This window comes from Bubalus bubalis, chromosome 3, assembly GCF_019923935.1.
Source record: "Bubalus bubalis isolate 160015118507 breed Murrah chromosome 3, NDDB_SH_1, whole genome shotgun sequence".
NCBI lineage: Eukaryota > Metazoa > Chordata > Mammalia > Artiodactyla > Bovidae > Bubalus > Bubalus bubalis.
The window spans coordinates 148,562,639-148,587,217 of record NC_059159.1 but is presented as its reverse complement, the minus strand read 5'-3'; the positions used below and the strand labels follow the sequence as shown (position 1 = coordinate 148,587,217).

The 24,579-nt window shown below is 48.5% G+C and overlaps 1 protein-coding gene across 4 annotated transcripts in view; it reads left to right on the top strand.

Moving 5' to 3' along the window:
* SYK (spleen associated tyrosine kinase) overlaps nucleotides 1-10,464 on the top strand; it is a 108,144-nt gene extending 97,680 nt beyond the window's left edge. For all 4 annotated transcript variants that reach the window (XM_006067990.3, XM_006067987.3, XM_006067988.3 and 1 more), the window contains 3 exons: nucleotides 3,155-3,295; nucleotides 4,442-4,554; nucleotides 7,805-10,464. In XM_006067990.3, the coding sequence (XP_006068052.1) occupies nucleotides 3,155-3,295; nucleotides 4,442-4,554; nucleotides 7,805-7,877 (327 nt within the window). In that variant the 3' untranslated portion in view covers nucleotides 7,878-10,464. The remainder of the gene's footprint in view (nucleotides 1-3,154; nucleotides 3,296-4,441; nucleotides 4,555-7,804) is intronic.
* The last annotated feature ends 14,115 nt before the right edge of the window (nucleotides 10,465-24,579 follow it).

The following is a 24,579-nucleotide window of genomic DNA, read 5'->3' as shown; positions in this document are numbered from 1 at the left end:
AGATGATGGATAAAGAAAATGTGATGTGTGTGTTAGTGTGTGCATGTGTGTGTATGTGTGAGTAGGCTTAAAACTGTAGACAAATACATGGGAAATATCCAGCCATAAAGAAGGAGGAAATCCTACCATTTGAAACATCAATGTACCTTGGGGGCTTTCCTGGTAGCTCAGCTGGTAAAGAATCCACCTGCAATGCAAGAGACTCTGGTTCAATTCCTGGGTTGGGAAGATCCCCTGGAGAAGGGATAGGCTACCCAGTCCAGTATTCTTGGACTTCCCTGGTGGCTCAGATGGTAAAGAATCTACCTGCAATGAACCCAGGGAAACCTGGGTTTGAACCCTGGGTTGGGAAGATCCCCTGGAGGAGGGCATGGCAACTCACTCCAGTGTTCTTGCCTGGAGAATACCATGGACAGAGGAGCCTAACCAGCTAAAGCCCATGGAGTCGCAAAGAGTCGGACACAACCGAGCGACTGAGCACAGCACACAGACACACCTTGAGGACGTTATGCTGAGTGGAATAAGTCAGCCAAAGACAAATGCTATATGACCTCACTTTTATGGTAGAATCTAAAAAATGCCAAAGTCATAGAAACAGAGAGTAGATTGTGGTTGCCAGGAGCTGGGAGGTGGGGGAAATGAGAAGATATTGGTCAAAGGGTACAAACTTCTAGTTATAAAATAAATTCTGGAGCTCTAACCTATAGCATGGAGCCTAGAGTTAAGAGTACTACATTGTACGTGCTCATACTCAGTTGTGTCCAACTCTTTGTGACCCCATGGACTGTAGCCCACCAGGCTCCTCTGTCCATGGGGTTCTCTAGCCAAGCATAGTGGAATGGGTTGCCATTTCCTTCAGGGGATCTTCCTGACCCAGGAATAGAACCCACATCACCTGGGTCTCCTGCATTGGCACTAAGCCACCTGGGAAGTCCACTACACTGTAAACTTCGAAGTTACTAATAAAGTGGATCTTAAATGTTCTCACCATTTCAACAACAACAACAACAACAAAAAATGGTAATCTTGTCAGGTTAAGGATATGTTAACTAATTTTATTGTTGTAAATATTTTGCAGTATATACATGTCTCAGTCATCATACTGTATCCAAAAAAAGCCATGTGAGAAGCATCCGAAAGAAACTGAACACATGTGAAAAAATGAGAACATGAAGAATTTCTTTAAGAAAACAAAGTGAAATGAAAAACTTTAAAAAGTTAAGAAAGATTAAGGAGAGATGATAGTGGCAGAAGCGAATTAGCTGGGCTCCTGGAGAACTGTGCGTGGTAGTATGGACTTGTGCAGCACCAGGGCCATAAATACAGATGCCCTTTGACCCAGCAGCTCCTTACAAGTACTCCATACACACTGTCAGTAATGTTCACTCTAGCATGATGTGTAAGAGCGAAAATCAGGAAAAATAACTTAATGACCTCTCAGCAGGAGGCTGGCTAGATGAATCATAGCAGATTTATGGAAAGCATGCAATTAACTCTTCTAAAAGTGACTTCCTTTGCAAGTGCTGACAGAAATATATCTATGACACATGGCTAAGTAGAAAAATTAAAAAGTAAAGTATAAGAAGTATATGCGTGTAGCTTGATTACCTCTCAAAAAAGCATGTATTACTTATTTATACTTATATATAGATTTTTCTGGAAGGACTCAAGGAAAATAATCAAACGTGCTGTCTCTGTTGATGAGGACTTGGAGTTTGTGGTGGAAAGAGACTCACTTTCCCTCATATTTAGGATTTGTCAAAGGTTTATCTTGTAATCAAAATTCAGAATAACTTCAAATAACATACATGACTAGATTGTTCAAAAAAATCTGAAATAAAAATCTAAAAATAATGCATAAAATGAATGAGACCAAAGTATAAGCAATGTGCCACTTAGAGAAGTGTGCTGGCATCTATGATCTCAGATTAAAATCCCTGAGTTGTCCCCCTCTGGCCACCATAGGGCAGCTGGCCTCCCTCTGTCCACCCCAAGAGATGCCACCAGGGTTATAGTGACTTCCAGGGGAGGTAGTAAGACTTAACCATGTCACACTGAACCTCCTGTCCCTCAGAAAGGGTTTTTCTGGGCAAAATTTTGATCTTTTTACCACCACTTGCTTTTTTAAATTAGAAAGTTTGCAACTTTGTTTTAAATGATACTAGGAAATCTTCTCCCCCAAAATAATCAGGGCTGACTTAAAACTGTGGACAAATGTACAATAATAGCTAAATATATTGTAAACAGCCCAAAAACCATTAAGTAATACTCAGGCCTGACTCCTGCATTGTCATGCCAAACTCCAAGAAGCTGTGAGCAACCAAAGAGGTGAAAGAAAGAGACTTCGAGGATACAAAAACTTCAGTCCGAATCTTAAAAATACATATTTAAATCTTAAAACTTTAAGATTTAATCATATTTTAAGATTCAGACAGAATATATATATATATATATATATATACACACAGGCATTTGTGAGTCGTGATTTTATTGATTTTTAAAATTGCAGTAAAATATACATAACGTCTGGAGGAAGAAATGGCAACCTACTTCAGTATTCTTGCCTGGAGAATCCCATGGACAGAGAAACCTGGCAGGTTACAGTCCAAGGGGTGCAAAGACTCGGACATAACTGAAGCAACTTAGCACAAGCATACATAACATAAATTTTACCATCTTAACCATTTCAAGAGTACAGTTCAGTAATGTTCATTCACGTTGCTCACAACTAGTCTCCAGAATTCTTTTCATCTTCCCAAACTGAAACTCTGTACCCATTATAACAACTACTCTCCATCTCTCCCCTTCCTCTGGCCCCAGGCAACAGTTATTCTACTTTCTGTCTCTGTGACTCCAGAGGCCTCAGTTGTGTGGAATCATGTATTAGTCCTTTAGTGACTTGACCAGCTTATTTCACAGAGCATAATACAAGGTAACCGCATGGTTCATCTATGTCATGGCATCTATCAGAATCCCCTTCCTTCTTAAATGTACATCCACTATATCAATATACCCCGTTTTGTGTACCCGTTTACTTGTCAATGGACACTTGGGGAGCTCACGCCTTTGGTTGCTGTGAATAGTGCTGCTGTGAACAGACACGGTGTCCATCACTTTATTCTTGATGGAACATCTCCATTTGCCTGGTTTTCAGGCCCAGACCCACGGAAAGTGGCCTGTGAAGTGGTACGCTCCGGAATGCATCAACTACTACAAGTTCTCCAGCAAGAGTGATGTTTGGAGCTTTGGAGTGTTAATGTGGGAAGCGTTTTCCTATGGGCAGAAGCCATATCGGGTGAGTTACTTGTGCTTGGTATCCTAATTATCAGGCCATCAGAACAGATAAGCACCAGATTATCTTTACAGGACCCTGAAAAAACATCAAATTTGGTCACCCTTCCTGAGTCTGTATCTTTTGAGAGTGCAGAGCTAATGTGATCTCAGTTTATTCTAAACTGAAAGAAATATTTGAAACTATCTGGACAATATGTGGGGTTTTTTTTCATTGTCCATTATACACATAAATATGCATTCATATGTCAACAAAAATTCAGTTAACTATCAAGTTCAGAAGGAAAAAAGGGAATTTTATCTGAGCCAAACTGAGGCTCATAACCCAGGAAGCAAATTCTTAGAAGGCATTGAGAGTTATTCCACCTGTTAAAAGTCGAAGGCACAGTCTTCAAGACAAGATCTTCTGAGACAAAAGATTATACATCAAAATGACATACTCATTCACTAAGGATACACAGTCCAGGTAAGCATGTACAGAGGGAGCAGCAAGTCACCACGACCCCCTCAGAGCCAAGAAAGAGCACTATTTTTTAAAGAAGTGACATTGCCAGTGTCAGAAGAGAGAAAGAAAATAGATCTCAGTGGTCAAGCCGGTCCTCCTGTCTTTGAGGAGCTCTGGTTCATGTGTACTGCAGATACACACTACCCACTAGGGAGGGAGAGAGGAGGTCAAAACACACAGAGAGGATTTTATATTTAATTTTTTTTGTCCTGCCTTAAAATACGAATATTACTTAAACATTTACCCAAATCAACATTCATTAGAGTTGAAATAAAAATAATGACTGCTCTCATTTGCAAATGTGCAGTTCAGTAATCTTTTCTAAGATTTTTTTTTTCACATCAAAATATATATACAGAAAAGTGTGCAAATCCTAGGCTACAGCTTGATGGAATTTCATAACTGGGACATGCCCATAAAGCCAGCCCCTCAAAGCAGAAATAGAAGCTCCCTTTTCCCCCTACGTGCACAAGACTTACCCCAAGGGTCACCCCACCCGATTCCTGGCATCATAGGTTAGGTGCTTCTGTTTCTTGTACTTTATATAATTGAAGTCACACAGCATCTACTCTTTCATTTCTTTTCAGGGATGGGTTCTATTTGTTTTGTTTTGCTGAATGCTGTGCTTGGTTTTGCATGGTTTAGGGAATGAAAGGCAGTGAAGTTTCTGCTATGCTGGAGAAAGGAGAGAGGATGGGGTGCCCAGCAGGGTGTCCGAGAGAGATGTACGAGCTGATGACCCTGTGCTGGACCTATGAGTGAGTACCTAGCCCTTCCTGCCAGTTAGCCCAATCCTCTGGAGGCAGATGGAATTGCCAGGCACTAATAAGGACCATAAATGCTATCTTTTCATGAATCAGGGATCGGCTCCCTTCTAAACAATCGGGGACAGGTCTTGCTTCCTGGACCATACACTTCTGTTCTTTAGTCTAAAGAGTATACAATTACTCTAATTCCAGGTATAAAAATTTAAATGTAGATGATATCGGTCAGGGTTAAGGGGTGTTCAAAATAAAAAACAAATGTTCTTAAGTGTCTGGTCTGGGGATGCATGCCATGTTTGGTAAGAGAAGATGATGGAAGTACTTAGCAGGGAGATGTCATACAGTCCTAATTCCTGATCACCTTTCAGCCTGAGGCATGATCATGGATGGATTGGCTCAGGTTGCACTCCCCTAAAGTGACTCAGAACTTGAAACAGTGGCCCTAGAGTCTGCCCCAGTGGCCTGCCAGGCAGAGCACATGTGACATTGTAGGCAGGTGATGTGCAGGGGAGCTCAGCTGGCAAAGGAAACGCATTGCCCCCGAGAATCAGGGACATGGCCTTTGACCTTGCCTGGGTTTGGCTGCCTGGATGTGCATTGTGGAGAAACCCAGGGCCAGGGTCTTCGTCCTTCTGGCACTAAAGTGTGCTGCAGAGCCCTTGTAGCTTGGAAAAGATGCAGGTCTGTAATCAGGAGGAACTCATGTATCTGCCAAGAGATGTAATATTTTGAGGATCAGGTTTCTTCTCAGGTATGATATCTGATGCTGCAGAAGCATCTCCAAGATGATGGATATTCTAAGTGCTTTCAGATGTAACCTGGAATTCTGCAACATCCCAGGAAGCATCTTCCATGACTGTAGCTGGGAATGGAAGTTAAGAATCTCTTTATTATCTAAAAGTGACCTGGGGTCAGCCAAGGGAAAGAGCAACTTTCCTCATGGAAGTCAACAATTCTGGGCTGGGCGAACAGGAAACAAATTAACCAAGCACTTAAACACATGATTACATATTATGATGGTGCTACAGAGAAAACCACAGGGAGCTTTGAGTGAGAGCAGAGAATTTCGTTCCCTGGGTGGGGAAGATCCCCTGGAGGAGGAAATAACAACCCACTCCAATATTCTTGCCTGGAGAATTCCATTGACAGAGGAGCCTGGAGAGTTATAGGCACATAGAGTTGGACACTACTCCGACTGGTAGTAATCGAACCCTACTACCACAGAGTCGCAAAGAGTCGGACACAACTAAGCAACTGAGTATACAACTGAGTAAAGCACACACACAGTACACAACTGAGCAACTGAGTAAAGCACACACACAGAGAATTTGCCAGGGGTGGGGATTATACTTCCATTGACAAGTCCATATTGGCCTCTTTTAGGAAGGGGTGTTCCAGCTAAGGACTGCAGGCTGAGGAACTTGAGTGCAGGAAATGAGAAGAGAAGGAGGCTGCTGGGCACCAGGGTCAGAGCAGCAAAAGCACCCCAGACCCGGGTACACAGAAGTGGGCGGGACACCGGCAAGCACACAGAACCCTTGGCCACGCTCCTCTGCAGAAGCTCAGTTTCCCTGGCTTCCTGGAGCAGCCTGGCCCGTAATGTAAAGGAGAGATTCTATGGGAAACCTGACCAGGCGTCTTTGCTGAGGGTCTTTCTGTATTCCTATTTCCCCACACTAGTTTGTTTGGCGTGTCAGGGAATCCCTGGAGAAAGGATAGGCTACCCATTCCAGCATTCATGGGCTTCCCTGGTGGATCAGACGGTAAAGAATCCGCCTGCAATGCAGGAGACCTGGGTTTGATCCCTGAGTCGGGAAGATCCCCTGGAGGAGGAAATAGCAATCCACTCCAGTATTATTGCCTGGAGAATCCCCATGGACAGAGGAGCCTGGTGGGCTATGGTCCATGGGGTCGCAGAGTCGGACACGACTTAGTGACTAAGCATGGCACACAGTACAGTCTATTAGGTGGATGAAACCCTCACAGTAAGACTCTTAGGGAGTTTTTGTGCATTCGGTCAGAGGAGAACACCCATTTGGCAAAGATGAAGAGGTTGTGCTCTTTAGGTGTAGAAGCTTAGTAGCAGGAGGGAAGGTTTCCCTCTGTGTGGACACATTTCCACTTGTGGTTCTGCATCCCAGGCTTGGCCATCACTTCCACTCCTGCACACACCTTGGTGGCTGGAGACACATCTTCCCACAGTGAGACGGAGGAAGCTTTTGTCTCTAACCATGACCACAGATGACATACTTCAAGCAGCTTTATTGCTCGCTCTTGAAAACCATAAAAGTGCAACCATTTATTTTGATGCCATTTGCTAGAACAGCCCATTTAGGTTCTCTAGAAACCACTGCTCTTATAACAGTAAGTGAGTGATTTTTGGTCCCCATGTGTGGTGCCTGGCTATTCTCTCATACCTAGACTGAACCATGTGAAAAGATTGAATGTGGACAGTGTATGTAGTTTAACCTCAAGTTCTGTGTCACTTACTGGGCAATTTTACCCATTTGCAACATTGCCAAAAATCTTGCAAAATAAAATAACTTCCAAGCAAGGACATATTCTCAGAGTTTTAAGAAATACTTGCTTTCAGCTGATCCTGTTCAGTATGCCCATGTTAGAGGAAACAGAGATGCCTATAAATATTTGTTTAGAGGCTGCAGATTGTTAAAAACTTTTACCCATGGTTTGCATACACCATCGCCTCACCTGCTAACAGTGACAAAAGTAAGACCTTGCCACATTACCGTGTGTAATAGCAGCATGTTTTCAGAAAATCTAGAGCCATCTACTGGGGCACAACCTTAAATTGTGCCCACATTTTTGTCTTAAAAAGATTAGGAGTTAAGTGTTAAATGTATATCTACCAGCACACTGATCAACTAAGTATTTTCAGATGCATTCTGTTTTGCTAGATCATAAAGAGACCATCTCTGAAAGTGGGGTTTAAAGATCCCGACTCTGAGTACAAAACTTTCCTACCTTACGTGGACAGGAGTCACCTGGGTACTCTGTTGTATGCAGGTTAGTTCTGTGGGTCTAGGGTGTGCCTGACACTGTGCTCCCCAGAGACTTCTGGTCACCTGAGCCCAGAGAAGGGGTGTGCTGTGACTGCGGGTTCCTGAGGAAGCCAGCAGAGGGCGCTGCCACTCCACTCGCACTTGGCCTGCAAAGGCCCCAGCTGTGATCAGCGCTTTTTCACAAGCACTGATAACAAACAGTAATACTTCTCTTCCCTTTGCAGCGTGGAGAACAGGCCTGGATTCGTAGCTGTGGAACTGCGGCTGCGCAATTACTACTACGACGTGGTTAACTAAAGGCTCCCACGCCGTCTTTCAGAAGATGAGCGGCTGCGGGAAGACTTTTCTAGTGCGTTGATTTTGAGCCTTCATCTCCCTCTGCCCACTGGGAGAGACGGCTCAGGTGGACTGTGTCCATGACTGTTGTTCCCCCAAAGCCTGTCCTGGAACACACCCTCCACAAAGTAAACCCGTCCCAGAGAAGCGGTGGGAAGACAGACAGACAGCAGGACTAAGGAACCTATGGATCCGTGTGCGTTTCTTGTCCATGTGGCACGTTGTTTGCAGGATTTGTTTGCAAATTCCTTTCTCATTTTCCAGTTCTCAGGCTCCTGGGTTGCATTTGAACACCGAGCATCACCACAGCGTGCTAAGCCCTCTTGTCCACCTTGGCTGCAATTTCTGGAGGATGCCTTTGGCTTGTGACACCTGCCAGAGAGGGAAAGGAGAGGAGAAGGGAAACTGCCTCTAGAACATGGCTCTGACAGGTCCTGAGACTGAGTCCTGCCACTGAAAAACTTTCCCCAATAAAAGTGCTTTGAGGCTTAAAAACAAACAAACAAATCAGGCTGAATCAGTGTGGTTTCTAAGCCTGTAGCCCAGTTCAGGGAAAATAGAAAGTTTGGATCCTGCTTTTGCTCTGTGTGTTCTGAGGCAGAAAGTTTGGGTCTACGTGGAAAACGGGGCCTGATAGAATGAATTGGCTTGGCCTACTCTCCCTGCAAAAGCCTCTCTCTTTCAGACTCTCAGAAGGCTGTACTTGACTGAAGACTAATAAAGAAGGTTTTTTGTAAAGATCCTGTAGGGGAGAAGGTGCCCATCATCTCAGGTCTGACCAAGGACAAACAGCAGGGTGCTGCGGGCTGCTGTCTGGTTAGCCAAGCTTCCTCTTCTGCAGCTGGAATTCCCTGACTTTCTCTGTATTCATGGTAAGGGACAACCCGTTGGCCAAGGCCATCTAAAGATAAGTTTCTGAAGCAAGTATTAATTCAAAATAAAGCCAAAGACCCTGCCCTGCCCACAAGTAAGCTTCATTGAGTATGATTTTCAGCTGAAGCTACAAGACCCAGGAAATCTTTTCTAGTCCCCTACTTCTTAGTTAATCCTGACTATTGTTTGATCATATGTAGGGCATCAGCTCATTGATATCAGGTTTGCTGTAGCCCTTGAAGCTAGGTGTTAATTGGCCGTCCTTCTTAGGTCTGTCAAGACACATAAACTCAGATCATCTCATCATCAGTTGCGTCTACACCCAGCTGATGGCCAGAGGAGGAGGCCCCACGTCCTAACAGGGGAGCTGGGAACAGAGAAAGGCAGCGGTCAGCACCCCAGTTTAGCCAGGCAAAGACATGACTCCCCTGGTGGAACTTGTGTTAAGAAACTTTCAGAACCTGCCCATGCTTTTTGGAATCGTGCCACCTCGTGGTTTATTCACTGTGTTAAAGAGAGGATCCCTGTGTGCTGAGCAGATACTCAATTAAAAAATTATAAAGATTGAAATTATAAAGATTAGTGACTCAATCTCTGTGGTCAGGCTGTGTAGAGTTATCAGAGGAAGATGTGGATAAAGCGAGGATGGCATCTAAGAAAGAGGCCATCCATACACACTGCTGGACTCCCAGGGTTCTTCTTCAGCCCTAAAGTGTGACTGTAGCTGAGGCCGCATGCATACAGGAATAAGGGTCGTGCGTGTAGTAAGTGTGCAGAGCTCTTTCCTTCTTTCCCATGGGATTGTCCACTGCCTAGCATCTCCTCACCCCTCCCCGGAGTCAGGGGAGGAAGACCATCTAGAATGCTAGTGGGCAAGAGAAACCCAGCCTGGGAGGCAGCCAGTGCTTCCCCCTCCCGCTCTGTCCTCTGCTTCGCCCCCAGTGGAGAGAGACCTGAGTGTAGAATTCCCCCTGTGGCCAGTGTCCACGTCTTATCTAGTGAAAACTGTGTCCTGTGTTATGGATAACTCTCCTTTCCCCTGGGGTCACAGAGGAGGGGACACAGGGAGAGGCAACCTTGTAGAAGAGGGATTTGTGATGTAAATGAGCAAAATTTGGAAGTTTCGGGCTTCCTCTGGGGCATCTGGCCTGGGCTAGGCTTTCACATGCACGCTGCCCTTCTGATGGTTCTGAGCGCGTCTTTACCCTGATCTGGGCTCACTCCACGTGCCTTCACCTTTCAGTCCACATTTAACAGGAACAAAAGGACAGCATGATGGACACATTGCCCTGGCCGGCATCAGTTGTCTGCTGATGCCACAAACACCTTGTTCCTCAGTGGGACCAAAAGTTTTTGTAACAGAAACATAATTCATTCTGTGGTTAAAATAATAAATGCTTTTTGTTTGAACCTGTTCTTTCCCTGCAATTGCTGGTATCAGCCTTGCTTTTGCCACTGGATGGTGACTTCACATTTACCCCCAACCGATGACTACAGAACCCCACCTGGGTTTTCACATGTGGGGCAGACTGCTGGATTGTCAGGCCTCCAGCCTCCCAAGGAGCACAGCTGACCCGTTAATCTGAGCGTTGTATTCTCCATTCATTTCAGAAGAGCAATCTTTTGTCACTGGACTTTTTTTCAACTGTAATTTTTAATAAAACATTTAAATGAGCTTTGTGATGAGTTGCATGGATGTAATTAAAATATGATAGGTGAGCTCCGTCACTCAGTCATGTCTGACTCTTTGTGACCCTATGGACTGTAGCCCTCCAGGCTTCTAAGTCAATGGGATTTCCCAGGCAAGAATACTGGAGTGGGTTGCCATTTCCTCCTCTAGGGGATCTTCTCAATCCAGGGGTCAAACCTGTGTCTCTTACGCCTCCTGCATTGAAAGGTGGGTTCTTTAGCACTAGCACCACCTGGGAAGCCCAAAATAGGACAGGTATGCTGTCAAATACACTGTGTCGAACAGCATGTCCAATGTGCAGCGTGTTTAAAAACAATGTTAAGTCCCCAGCCATGGTCTAAAATGGTGGATGTTTGCAGGCTGGTGGGAGTGGATCTGGAAGTTTCTGCCATGCACAGAAGGGAAAGGCCTATTGATGAGAGCCCTAAGGCACTGAGCTCCTCTGTTCACGGGCAGGAGTCTGCCCAGCAAGAGCCTTGCAGCTCACAATGTACCCTAATGGGATGTGGGCCAAGACAGAAATCCCAAAAGGGGCCAGAGCAGGGCTGTGGGTGTGAAGTTTCCCTTTCTCTGTACACATAGCTTAGGGAGCACTGGGGGTGACAAGGAAAGAAACCCATTCCCTGTTTTAAAGGAGGATACACACACATGCATGGACATCACATAGACACATACCTTGCACGTAACATACCTCATAAACACACATGCCACACGTATACACTCAACCTTATTGCAAACGACCACTTCATTGGAATTCAGTGCAAGTGTAAGGCAGACAACCTGCCATGGGAGATATAACGGTGGCTCGTCATCTCTCTTCTACCTGCTCTATGCCAGGGTCAAGTACCCGAGTCTCTCCTGGCTGCCAGCCTCCCTCCAGCCCCACTAGAATTTCTCCAGCTCCTGGCAGGCAGAGGTTTGAAGGAGACCTGGGTTGACTGGCCTCACTCTCCCTTGGTGGGCCCTGAGGTCAAGACGGCCCCAGGACAGGAACAACACAGACCGCCAAACAGCCCCTTGGCAGGTTGCCCCCGAAGCAGAGCATGACACGTGGTCTCCAGCACTAACCTTGGGGGAGTCATACAAACTCAGCCTCCTGATGTGCAAAACTGCAGCTGAGGGTTACCCACTGACTGCCCTGGCACACTTAAGTGCCAGGCGCAGAGGCGGGATCGGGGCGCGGGGCTGCATATTCTAAAAATGCCCGGGTCGCCGCAGCACCTGGCCTGTGGGAATTCTGCCGGCCAGCAGGTGGCGCTGAGTGATGGCGCAGGAAATGACTTCTTCAAGCTCAGGGAGAGAGTAGAAAACTAGCAATCCCGTTTGTGATCACTCTGAGGAAGCAGAACCCAAGCAATCACATGTTTGTGACCACTGGAAACGGTGACGTGAAGTGGCTTTATCACCAAACTGAGCTTGGGCTGAGAGATTTTAAGACCTGTGGCTTGACCTTCCAAAGGCAGGAAGGGACTTCAAAACCAGTTAATAAACCCTTTCTCACTTCAGAAAAAGCGCCTGTTAGACTTTGTCTGTCCCAAGCTGCAGTTAGGATGCGAGTTGCTGGGGCCCAAGGGAAAGGGGTTGCCAGAGAACAGCCGCCTTCCTGTAAGCTGGGGTGACTTCTTGTCCACTCACTAGTTCCATTGAAATTGTCGACTTGAGAAAGAGAAGGCATTTTCCCCATCGCCCCCACACAGGCCAAACTGAGGAGCCTGAGAAGTAACCCCCTTTATGGAAAGTCCTGTGATTACTATAAAGAAACATACCCAGTGACCACCTGATAGAAGGAAATGACAACTCCTCATGTGATCCTGAACTCCCCACCAACTGAACTGAAGGCCAGGAGTGGCAATGGCTCCCAGCTTCTGAAACATACAGCTGATTTTCAGAAAAATAAAAATACCTGAAAGAGCCAGAATGAGATCTTAATTCAGGACAAACGATGCCGGCATTTCCCACTTTAGGCAGTAATTGCTTCCTTCTGGACATTGGCTTGTAGCCTCAGGATGGAATTCATCCGAACCTTCAGGGAAAATCAGTCCTCTTGAATCATGGCCTTTCTCAGGCATTAGAAGCCCAGCAAAGGCAAAGTGCACTCAAGCACCCAAGCCCTACTCCTTCTCCTTCTCCCTGCCATCACCCAAAGAGAAGCCCAATAAACAGCTCACAAGTGTCTTCCCTACAAATGTGAGTCTGGAGACAAAGCTGTGCTGTGCACGCAGCAGTTCCCTGGTGAAATAGCATGGCTGAGAGCATTTCCACATAAGAATCCCAGTGTCCCCTTAGCCCAAGGTTCAAGGAATAGTGCAGCAAAGACCTTTTCACACGTTTTTTCTAGCTCATCATTTTCCTGACTTCTTTGACCATAGAGCCATCATTGTGCTCAAGGACTACTAGCAAGATGGAGCTGGTGCTCCTCACAGACTGGGAAACACCACACTTAACACTCAAGAGGGAGGGATCTCTACAGCAGATGCAGTGTGTTTGTGGGAAGGTGATTCTGTCCCTGAAATCAGCCAGGGAAGCTGCTGTTGTCTAATTGTTAAGTCATGTCCGACTCTTGTGTGACCCTATGAACTGTAGCCCCCTCAATGCCTCTGTCCATGGGATTCTCCAGGCAAGAATACTGGAGTGGGTTGCCATGACTTTCTCCAGGGGATCTTCCTGACCCAAGGACTGAACCTGTGTCTACTGAGTTGGCAGGTGGATTCTTTACCACTGACCACCAGGGAAGCTCAAGGAAGCAGTTACCATGTATTTATTGCTGAAAAACTAGCCCTGTCCTGTTCTCAAATGTGGGTTATTTACACACCATATTCTCTCTCTCTCTCACTGACACACACACAATGCCAGGACGCATATAATCACTCTTTCCTTCAAAGAAAAAGAAATCAAACGATGGCGTTTTCATACAGAAGGAGGGAGCAGGGCATATAACTTGATGTTTCATCGCATAGAACTCTTTTTAAGACCGCTTATTGTTTTGTAGTTTTACAATATTAACCTACATTAAGAAAGAACATGGACTTTCCTAGCAGTCCAATGATTGAGACTCTGTGCTGGCACTGCAGGGACACAGGTTCAATCCCTGGTCAGGGAACTAAGATTCCACATGCCACACAGTGTGGCCAAAAAATGTAAGAAAGAAAGAACACATTCCCAGAGCCACTACCACCCAGTCCAGCAAGCATCCACCTGGATAGCCAGCACATCCTGAGCTGTGATTTGGCCCATCTGTGCCTGTTTGAACTTGTGATCTCACCAGCCTGGCACTGCCAGTCACCGCCCTCCTATGGGGTATTCGCTGACCAAGCGATGCTCTCAGCCCACATGCCACTCAACTGAGGCCATTTCCAGGAGCTATTTTTTCAGCTAGGCGTTATTTTACCAAAGCCATGAGTCATGAGACTTGATGCCTTTGCAGTCTTTGAGGTCTTTGAATGACTCAGTTTTCCATGACTACCATTCAGCTGTGGAACAGTGAGTGGAAAATGAATATTGTTCACAAACAACTCTTCCTCATTCATAAAAGTAAAGAGCCAGTGTCTAGCTGCTGTTTATTCTCCACAGCACATATGAAGTAATGACATCATGAATTTTCTATAAACCACCAAGGTTGTCAAAGCTGTTTGGAAGATGATGCTGTAAATACTCATGGCCTGTGAACAGCTGCTCAAGTCCCTTCTTCCCTGACATGGGGGCAGGGTAGAGGCATCAGCCTCGTAGGCGGTGAGCAGGTGAGGAAAGGAAGGAAAGATCATTGATCAAGAAAACCATTTTGGTAAGTTCAAGCCCTTCTCAGGGCCCTTGGGCCAGAAAGAAAATAATTTTCATCAGAGTAGGCGAGTTACCTGCATTCTCTGTGCAGGAAGCAGGTTTTTGATTCCGTGATGTACCCGGTGATGCTTGGCGAACATCAGGAGTGTCATCTCTCATCCTGAAGGCACCCTGGAGAGCATGACCTCTGGCCACTGGATGTGTTCCCAGGGAGGCCAGGGAGCTTTTTGCCTGCCCAGGTGCCCAGTGGGCAACCTTAAATAGCAGTGTGCTGCCCCCCCAGCACCTGCCAGAACGGAGGCACACGAGCTGCCCAGTAAGCCCCCAGTTCACCACCTTCCCCCTCCTCCTCTTGCTTCTGTCAACATTCAACCCTGAAGAAAATAAACAGGATGCTTGATGAAGCCAAACCCACTTATCTCTCCCTTTACCTCAAGCGATTATGTACACGGCAGGAAAACCAGACAGAAAGAAGGTGACCTAAATACACAATCTGTATCAGGACATCAGGACCTGAGCAGACTCCACTCGGCTCAGAGATGAAGCCAACCTTCCGAGACAGACAGAATTGAGCAGAGGTGATTGCTCCAGAGAAAAGGGCTGCCCAGCTAAAGCACAGCACAGCAGAGAGCCATGGCAAGTGATTTGCTCTGCAAGCAGAACATTTAGACATTTGTTCCGTCTGGGACATTGCTTCTCTTCAAGTCAGTACGATGTCCGCTCCTGAATGTCCTGCAATGAGACTTTTCTGTATCTTTCCTATGCTTCGTTCTTGAGCATTAAGTCATCATGTCCCCCAGTCTGCTTTCTCATTTAAGGTGAGGGTTCGCCTTAAAGTGCCAGTGAGTCCCTTCTACTCCAAAACCCTACTTCTGTATGTCATAATTTGAAAACAGAGTCCAAAATTGGCTCATGGGGCCTGTATTCTGTTGTAATGTTCCCCAGGGATTCTGTGTGAGTGTGTGTGTGAAGCTGTGTCAAACAGGTGTTCAGGGTTTTTCCTTTTTTTCAGATCTGCTTGTACTTAAAAAAAGAAAGAAAAAACAACTTTTCATTTTTTATTGGAATATAGCTGAATAACAATGTTGTGATTGTTTCAGTGGACAGCAAAGGGACTCAGTCATACACATACATGTATTCATTCTCTCCCAAACACCCCTCTCATCCAGGCTGCTGCATAACATTGAGCAGAGTTCCCTGTGGTATATAGTAGGTCCTTGCTGTTTATCCATTTTAATATAGCAATGTGTACGCATGGATCCCAGACTCCCTAACTATCCCTTCCCCACATCCTTCCCCCTGGCAATTGTAAGTTTGTTCTCTAAGTCTATGAGTCTGTTTTTGCTTTGTAAATAAATTTGTTTGTATCATTTCTTTTTAGATTCCACATACAAGGGATGACATATGCTATTTCTCCTTCTCTGACTTTCTTCACTCAGTATGACAATCTCTAGGTCCATCCATATTGCTGAAAATGGCATTATTTCATTCTTTTTAATGTCTGAGTAGTATTCCATTGAATGTATATACCACATCTACTTTATCCATTCCTCTGTTGATGGACATTTAGGTTGCTTCCATGTTTGGGCTATTATAAATAGTGTTGAAATGAACACTGAGGTGTATGTATCCTTTCAGATCATGTTTTTCTCTGGATATGTGTCCAGGAGTGGGATTGCAGGGTCATATGCAGACTTTCTTGTACTTTTAATACTCTTCTCAACATAAAAATAACTGTTCATTGTTAACAACCTAATCACTGCTTTCCCCACTTCAGTTCTCAGTGTGCAGAACTGGTTTTCCCCACTTAGCAGCATGGACCAAGGGCACGTTATTGATATTTTTATAAGAGCCTAATGTCTCAGCGCACAAGAAAAGCTGCTTTGCCTGCACTGCAGAGACTCGCCTGCTGCTCTGCAGTGAGAGGGTGGTGTGGGTGCTGGGGAGCCCCATGTCAGGAGAGAGGCAGGTCTACTGAGAGCAGGTGGCATCTTTTGCATACCTGCAGGTGCATCCTCAGTGGAACTTAGGCTTTTGCTGTGACTCCTTGTCCCCCTGCCCCTGAGGAACCAGCCCACTAGCAGAGTGGGCATGCATGGCACTTGGAAGCTAGCCATGTCCCAGGTTGTCTCAAAAACAACTCCCTGCATGGCTAACAGGGGCAAGGACCCTTCCTCGGCCTCGGTTGAAGCCTCAAGCCACTGTTGATTCTTAGAGACTTCACCAGGAGAGAAAACAAAGTTAGACCACTCATCCATGCCACTTGAAAGTGACATGCAGCTTTGGATCGTGAACACACGTGGGTCAGAGGAAAGAACTCCCACGTGATGCCTTCTGGCAACCCATGGCCTGCACCTCTGACCACTGGAACAACCAGCACGCACAGGGCTTTAAAATCGATTTTAAAAAAATCAAGCAAAGTATGAATGCCCAGAACATTGCTCACACACACATGGTTCAGCTTGCTTTGGTAGACTAGCAAATGTGTGCGGTGTCATTGTTGAGCACTCTGTAATAGAAGCTGCATTTGCATAATGTAGCTTGCAAAGCCTTTTGAGGTACATTTTCTATTTTTAGTCTAAAAACAATCAACTTTTGATATGATTACAATCACTGATTCCTCATTTTACAAATGGAAAGTTCCTGACTTAGAAAAGAGCTGCCCAAAAGAGGCCAACCCAGATGTCTTCATCTAATACCACTGGTTCCTAGGCCTGACTGCACAATAGAGTCAGCTGGAACCTTAAAAATGCTGGTGGCCAGGCTGCATTCTCTACAGCGTTCCCACAGCAATACTCCACTCATCTGGAGTGGAGCTTCAGGGGCCAAGGCATGGATAACACTTAACAGAGCACCCATCCCCCTTGTGTGGCCCATCACTGGTGCTCCTCTGTATCAGGGCTCTAACTTGGGTGACTTGGAACCATTTGGCGTCCTGGGACAGGAAGTTCAAGTCAGAGCCCCACCTGAGTTCCAGGAGGTTGGGTTTCTTCAATGAAGGCCAAGTGGCATTGACCGACGTTCTCTATGATGGGTCACTGAACACCCACCAGGACAGTTCTCTAAGGGGCCCCGGCAATTGCAAAGCATTTCAGTGAAAAGCGAAGGTCTTGAATTCTCTTGGCTGATAGAAATCTGACTTGGTGGTTTTGACTGTTAAACCTCATCACTTCCCTGTGATTTGGGTTCCAACTTTTCACGAAAGAACTGAGAAATCTGTGGCATGAAGAAGTCAGTGTCATGATCAGCTTGTCGGTGTTGGCCAGCAAATTGGCAAACAGTCTAGGAACTGAGCTGCCTCCTTCACTCCCTCTCTGTCTGCAGAGTCTCACAAATAGGGCGATAGGGTGTTAGGGGGCCTGAGAAGGTGTCAGGAGCTGTCATCAATCAGCAGAGGGTGACTTGGAGGAAACTATGAGGTTCAGGCCTCGTCCAGGAAAAGAATCTGGGGACCTCAGCCTCAAAAGCACAGCCAGCACCTGTGTCCCAGATGACTTGCAGGATGCCCAGCAATGAGCAAAATCCATGGTGATGTCAGTCTGAGCCATTCCCTTACACACATCCTGGTGGAGACCCACAACCTGGAAGGCTTGGTTGAATAATTCCCTCAAACAGGGGGACTAAATATCTTTTATGTTTATCCTGGAGGGTGTGGATGGTGTGAGTGGGGGTGGACGGACAGTGCCTAAAAAGAGGAGAGAAGTCACCTTCCAGGACCACACTCTGGGTTCTGCCTGGATGCTTACCACCTGCTCTGCACCCCCAACCTGGGTCCCCTGGAGCTCAGCCCTTTCGGGACATCATCAGGGTCCCCCTGGCCCCCACATTCTCTGCTTCCTTTTCCCCAGGTCACACCATCTGTGGATGAAACCAAGGCTAGATTCATAAAGAAGATGGAAACGTTCCTGATCCCCAGCATCTGTGAATGCCCCACCTTACTGCTGAGCATCCCGGGGTCTCACATGTGGCTCCAACGGACTTTGTGATCCCTGGCAGGGCAGCCTGCCCTGAATCGATGCAGAGACCAAGGCCCAGGGGGACTGTTCCTGGCCCATGTCTCACGGGACAAGAACAAAGTCAGGTTCTTCAGACTATGCCTGCTGCATCTGCCTGCACACCTAGGTGTATGTCTGGAGCTGCATGTGTCCAGGCCTGTATGTCAGGCCCTTCCCCAAAAAGCGTGTTTTACATGCTCTTCCCTGTGCCCAACCATTGCCTGAAGCCAGCAGCTTAGAGTCCTCCCCGGGTCAGCATCCCTGGGTGCGGCAGTGTCCCAGAGCTACCATAACAAAGCACCAAACACAGGGCAACTTATATAGCAGACATCTCTCGCCTCACAGTCCTAGAGGCTGGAAGGTCAAGGTCAAGGCATCAGCAGGGTTGGTTTCTCCTGAGGCCTCTCTCTTTGGCTTGCAGACAGCTGTTTTCTCCCTGAAAAACGTGTTAGTCCTTCTGTGAACATCTGTCTTTGAGACCAAATTTTCCCTTCTTTAGGATTTTAACATGGATTTGGGGAACATGACTCAGCCCATAACACTGTGCAGATGGACTCTTCTGTCACTGCGCTCACTGGTTCATCTCAAGAGCCTGGAAATAGCTGGGTCCCCACTGGAGTCCAACCAGAACCTCACTCCCAGCACGGAGAGATTCTAGCTGACCGACCCCATAGTTCAGAGATGGGCCCCAAGCCCATGCCGTGTCTTTCTGAAGATGACAGGGGCAGCCGAAGCCAGGCTGGGCCTTCTAAGGGATTTGCTCTGTTTCCTTTGGCCGAGGGTGGCTCTAGCCAGTTAGGAGGAGGCTGCAGCACCGACCTCGCCCTGAGACACTCTGGGAAAGATGTGGTTGAGCTGTGTCCCCAACAAGATGCTGAAATACTAGCCCAGTACCTGTGAGCACGATCTTACTGACAGATGAGGGTCTTTGCACATGATTTAGGTAAGATGCAGCTTTTCTGGCAGCTCAGATAGTAAAGAATCCACCTGCAATGCAGAATACCAGAGATCGATTCCTGGGTCAGGAAGACCCTCTGGAGAAGAGAATGGCTACCCACTCCAGTATTCTTGCTTGGAGAATCCCATGGGACAGAGGAGCCTGGCGGGCTCTCTGAGTCAGAGTCGGACACAGCTGAGCAACTGACACTTGGACTTTACTTTCCACTTTCAGGTAAGATGAGGTCATGTGGGTGGGCCCTGGTCCAACATTACTTTGTCCTTATAAAACAGGAAATTGGACAGAGAGACATGCACACCAGGAGATGACTTGTGAACCTGAAGACGGTCTTTTCCAGGCCAAGGAGAGAGGCCTGGAGCAGACCCTTCCCTCACAGTCTTAGAATGAACCATCCCGGCCCATGGTTTGATCTTGAACATCCAGCCACCAGGGCTGTGAGGCAGTACGTTTCTGTTGTTTAAGTTGCTCAGTCTACAGTGCTTTGTTACAACGGCTCCAGGAAACGACCACGAGCATCCTCAGGGAAACCCAGGGTCCGGCAGCCCTGCCGGCACTAGGCGCCCTTTCTCTCTGTGGAGCGGAATGAGTGCCAGAGAGACCCGAGAGGGGGCCAAATGGCTCCCAGTCACCTTTCTCAATGCCTTCCCGGGCTCATGGATCACACAGATCTGGTTGAAAAGCAGATTCTGAGGCAATGGGACTGGGAAAGCACACTTCATGCCTCCCAGCTCCCAGGTGAGGCTCATGTGGCCCCAAGCAGAGTAACAAGGGGCCCGGGCTCTGGTGGTTGACTTGCTGCCTTCCAGACTTGCCTTCAGGGGTATGCGGTGCTGGTCTCCTTGGATCTGGGCTGTGGCCTGGGTGTTGACAATGTTTAAATGCCGGTGGGTGAGTCTGATGTGTGGTCTCCGGGAGGAACAGGCTCCCAGGGTGTTTGGGATGGGGCGGGGGAAGCAGAAGCACTTCTAGTTCTGTGGGGCCTGAATCATGTGCAGCCTGGGAACCGCTTGTAAGAATAGACAAGTATGGATACACTGGGAAGGCCCAAAAGGGAGACCACAGTCTCATGCAATGGGGTCAAACTGTGTCACTTTCACTTCCCCGGTGGCTCAGACGGTAAAGAATCTGCCCGCAATGCGGGAGACCCAGCTTCGATCCCTGGATTGGGAAGATCCCCTGGAGAAGGAAATGGCAACCCATCCCAGTACTCTTGCCTGGAGAATTCCGTGGACAGAGGAGCCTGGCGAGCTATAGTCCATGGGGTCGCAGAGAGTCGGACACGACTGAGCGACTGACATGTTCACTTTCACTTCACTAGAACACAGGGTTACATGAGCAAGTCACTGAGGTGCCTCCCTGTCCTAGGGGGGCAGAGAGCGAGGCCCATCCTGACCATTTTCAGCTGTACAGTGACCCCCTCTCTGGTTACAAGTGGAGCCACAGGGAGGAGCTTCCAGGACTGAGCCTGAAGCTGTCCCACAGGGAAGCCCAGGGCCTGGAGGCATATCTTGGGTTCCCAGGGGCCCCATTTCAGCCAGGGGATAGTTTGAGGCCCATGAAGCTTCCTGGCACAGGCGGACATCCTGAGGGACGAGGGCCATCACCTCGTCCAGGTGGGCTGTCCAGGTCTGTGCAGGTCCAGTGTTTGGCCCTCCTGGGACAGCTCTGCTGGGCCACACAAGCCCCATGGGAAGGTGGCTCTGGCCCTGCCTGTCTCCACTCCTGGTGTGGAACCCACGCTCTAGCTGATAAACACTTGCCCTGACGTTTCCTTAGAATCGGCTTCTCAGAGGACCACCTGCTTCCAGGCTCTTTCCAAATAACCCAGTGCCCCTGGGACTCCGGTCCTGCGTGTCCTGTGCTGCGATGCGTGTGAACCGCTGGGGGTCAGAGGGCGCTGCACTTCAGATGCTGAGAGCTGTGGCCCAACTGTCTCCAGGGCTCCGCCACTTTCTCAGTGAGGGTGCTTGGCCTGACCCCTCCTGCTCCCTGCAGCACTAGGCAGGTTCCTGATCCCTGAGCCAGAGGAGACCGGACTCTGTCCCCACAGAGTCCACAAGTCTGCAGGGGTCGGGGTCAGGGTCACAGGCAGGACGGTAGTACCAGTCCACCAGGTCCTGCTCACCCTGGGTCCCAGCACCCAGAGCAGCACAGGGTCAGAACACAGTGCTCTGTAACAGGACATCTGTGGGCAGGTAGCTTACCAGGACTGGTTGTCCCTGCCCTGAGGCTCTCCTTCTTTCTGTAACATGGGCTTGCCCACCTGCAACAGACCAGGCTCTGGCCATGTCACCCCAGCAAAAGTGCAGGGCCCTGAGAGTCCTTTGAGAAGCCAGGTGCCATTGCTGTGTACCCATGTGTCTGCTCCCGTGTCCCTGAAGGGCCCATGGGCTCAGAAATGCTGACCTTAAAGGAATATTCTCACTCAGAGAATCTGTGATTCAGCTGACTCCTGGCTCAGACAGTAAAGAATCTGCCTGCAAAGTGGGAGACCCAGGTTTGATCCTTGGGTCAGGAAGATCCCCTGGAGGAGGGCACAGCACCCCACTCCAGTATTCTTGCCTGGAGAATCCTATGGACAGAGGAGCCTGGCAGGCCAGAGCCCATGGGGGTAGCAAAGAGTTGGGCATGACTGAACAACTAACACTTTGTTTCAGACATGATTATATTTGCCTAAAGAAATACTTTTACCATGGGTCCATGCCTCCAATAGCCTGGCCGGGCACTGCTACCCCCAGCCTAGGTCCCCCTGCTTCCAGGTCAGGCAGAAAACTGGGAACCATCTGAGGCACCCCACTATGATCTCTGAATGGCTGTGTTTAACAGCCTAGAGACCCCACCCATGTTCATGGCCACAGATCCTTTCTCTGGCCCCAGCATTCAATCCAATTCTGGCCAGTCAGAACAGTGGGCATTGGTGGTGGTGGGGAGACAGATGTCAGAAGTCATCTGGACAAGAGGGAGCTCTGCTAGAATCCAGGATTCCTTCTCCCCTGCTCCCCTATGTCCAGCCCATCCCACACGGCCCCAGTAGCTTTTCACAGACAGGGCCAGCCACAGGGAGACACAGAATTGCTGGGAGCTGGGGGAGGTCAGGCTCACCTGGAGAAAGTGCCCAGGCATTGATAGTCGGTGTTAAACAGCCGCTGTGTTTACCTGGTGCCGGGCATGGGCCGCCCAGGTGGGCAGCAGGCAGGTAAAGGCACTGAAAGGGGTTTCCCAAGACCCTCACCCACCTGGACAAGGGAACAGTGACAGGGTAGACAGGCAGGTCTCCCCAGGGCCATGTCCCCACAAGCTGCGGCTTCCTGGCTCTCATCAGGGCCTCTCTGTGGGGGTTTGTTCAGCCAGATCTGAGGAGGGATTGTGCCCAGTCCAGCCACTGTGTTCTGGCTTTGCCCTATGACCCCACAGAGCCTTGGACATCGCAACCCCAAGGTCATCAGTTCTAACCCAGAACTGTAGGGCCTCAGGGTGGAGCCCCTCCGCTCTCCAGCCCCCTCCCAAGTGAAAGAGCTCAAGGACTTGGGAGGTCAAAGGCAAGTGTCACCCTCCCACCCACTGTCATCCGGAGGGACAGAGAAGCGCTGGAGAGCTGAGATTATACGTGGGAGACAAAGAGAGAGAGGGGATTAAAAAGCTGGAGAAGAGAGAAGAAAAAGCCCACGGGTTTTCTACAGCCCAGAGTAGCCCCAGAGCTATTACCTGAGGAAACATCCCAGGCGGCATTTTGTTCTATAAAAGTGAATTCCAACCTCCCAGGTGGTGGTGGTTTAGTTGCCAAGTCATGTCCAACTATTGCGACCCCGTGGACTGTAGCCCACCAGGATCCTCTGTCCATGGGATTCTCCAGGCAAGAGTACTGGAGTGGTTTGCCATTTCCTTCTCCAGAGATCTTCCCGACCCAGGGATCAAACCCGGGTATCCTGCATTGAACCTCCTAGGGAAGGACCATTGTGGAAGAGGAACCCAGAGCCTGTTTGTGAAATTGCACCAGGCCCCAGTTCCCTCTGCCTCTCTCACAGGTGCCTGGAGAAAGCCACCTCCTCCCTGGTGCTGCTTTAGCTGCTAAATCAGTGATAATCATCCCACCTGTACAGAGGGCTTCTTGGGGAGGAGCTGATGGGAAGTCTCTGATCAGGGCAGGAGGCAGGAAGGGAACCAGGTGTGGGACCCTGGGTTCCTGCCACCCAGAGTCCACCACCCCTTGGGCCCACAAGCCTGTCTGTGGCCTGTTTCTCAAGCCGTCCGAGAAGCCCACAGGCACCAGCTCCGGGGCCACCCAGGAGAGGGATAGCATCTCTGTGCAGTTCATGTTCAGGGAGGCACCCACATCCCACAAGCGTGAGCCGCTCTGAAGCCACCAAGTGACAACCTGGAGAGGTCGTTCTGGGCTGCTCGGCACCCTGTTACAATGACCTAGTGAACCAGGGGTGCCAGGGCAAAACCAAGATCCCCAAGTAAGCCATAATCCTGAAACTCTGAAGATTAGAGGTCCGGTCCTCCTGAATCTAATGGTGTCATCCTAACCTGCTGGGGCTCAGTCAACCTGTGCCAGGGCCAAATCCAGGGTGATTTCTGAGACTTAGAAGCCTCCTCTCCAAGCAAAAACCTTACCATGTGCTGCAAGGGGGTGTGGGTGGGGGGTCGGGGGGTGGGGGGTTATTTCATTGGATTGAACCCCTTTTAAGAGATGGGAGGTGAGGAAAAGAAGGGAAAGACAAAGATGGGAGGGATGACCATCCCATCGAGTCAACACAGGCAGTCTGACCAGACCATGGCAGGAAGGCAGTAGGCTCCTTGGCTCCCTCCCAGGAGCATGGCTGACAGGGGAGCCCTTGGCTGCAGGACAAACACCCTTCGGGGCCGCTCCCCAAGCGGCCACTAGGTGGCAGCGCAACACCTGGGAGAGAGTTCACCAGTCCTGGAGGCAGCAATTTGCATGCCTGCGGGCGAAGTGACTTCAGTCCAGTCTTGACTCTTTGCGACGCTGTGGACTGCAGCCTGCCAGGCTCCTCTGTCCATGGGATTCTCCAGGCAAGAATACTGGAGTGGGTTGCAGTGCCCTCCTCCAGGGGATCTGCCTGACCCAGGGATCGCACCCGTTTCTCTTAGCCCTACTGGGTTCTTTACCACTAGCGCCACCTGGGAAGCCCCGGAGGCAGTGGTTTAGGTTCCGCCTATATCCACAAAAGCCTGAAAGTCAACAACAGGTTGCCGCGTTGGAAATCACATTTTGGCCGGTAAAAAGATGTAGTGAGTGATTTACTTCAAATGTAAGTGGTTGGCATCTGGCTACTCTATTCAGGGAAGCAATTTCTAATCTTTGCCATTAGGTATTGACCAGTAGCAGAGAAGGCGATGGCACCC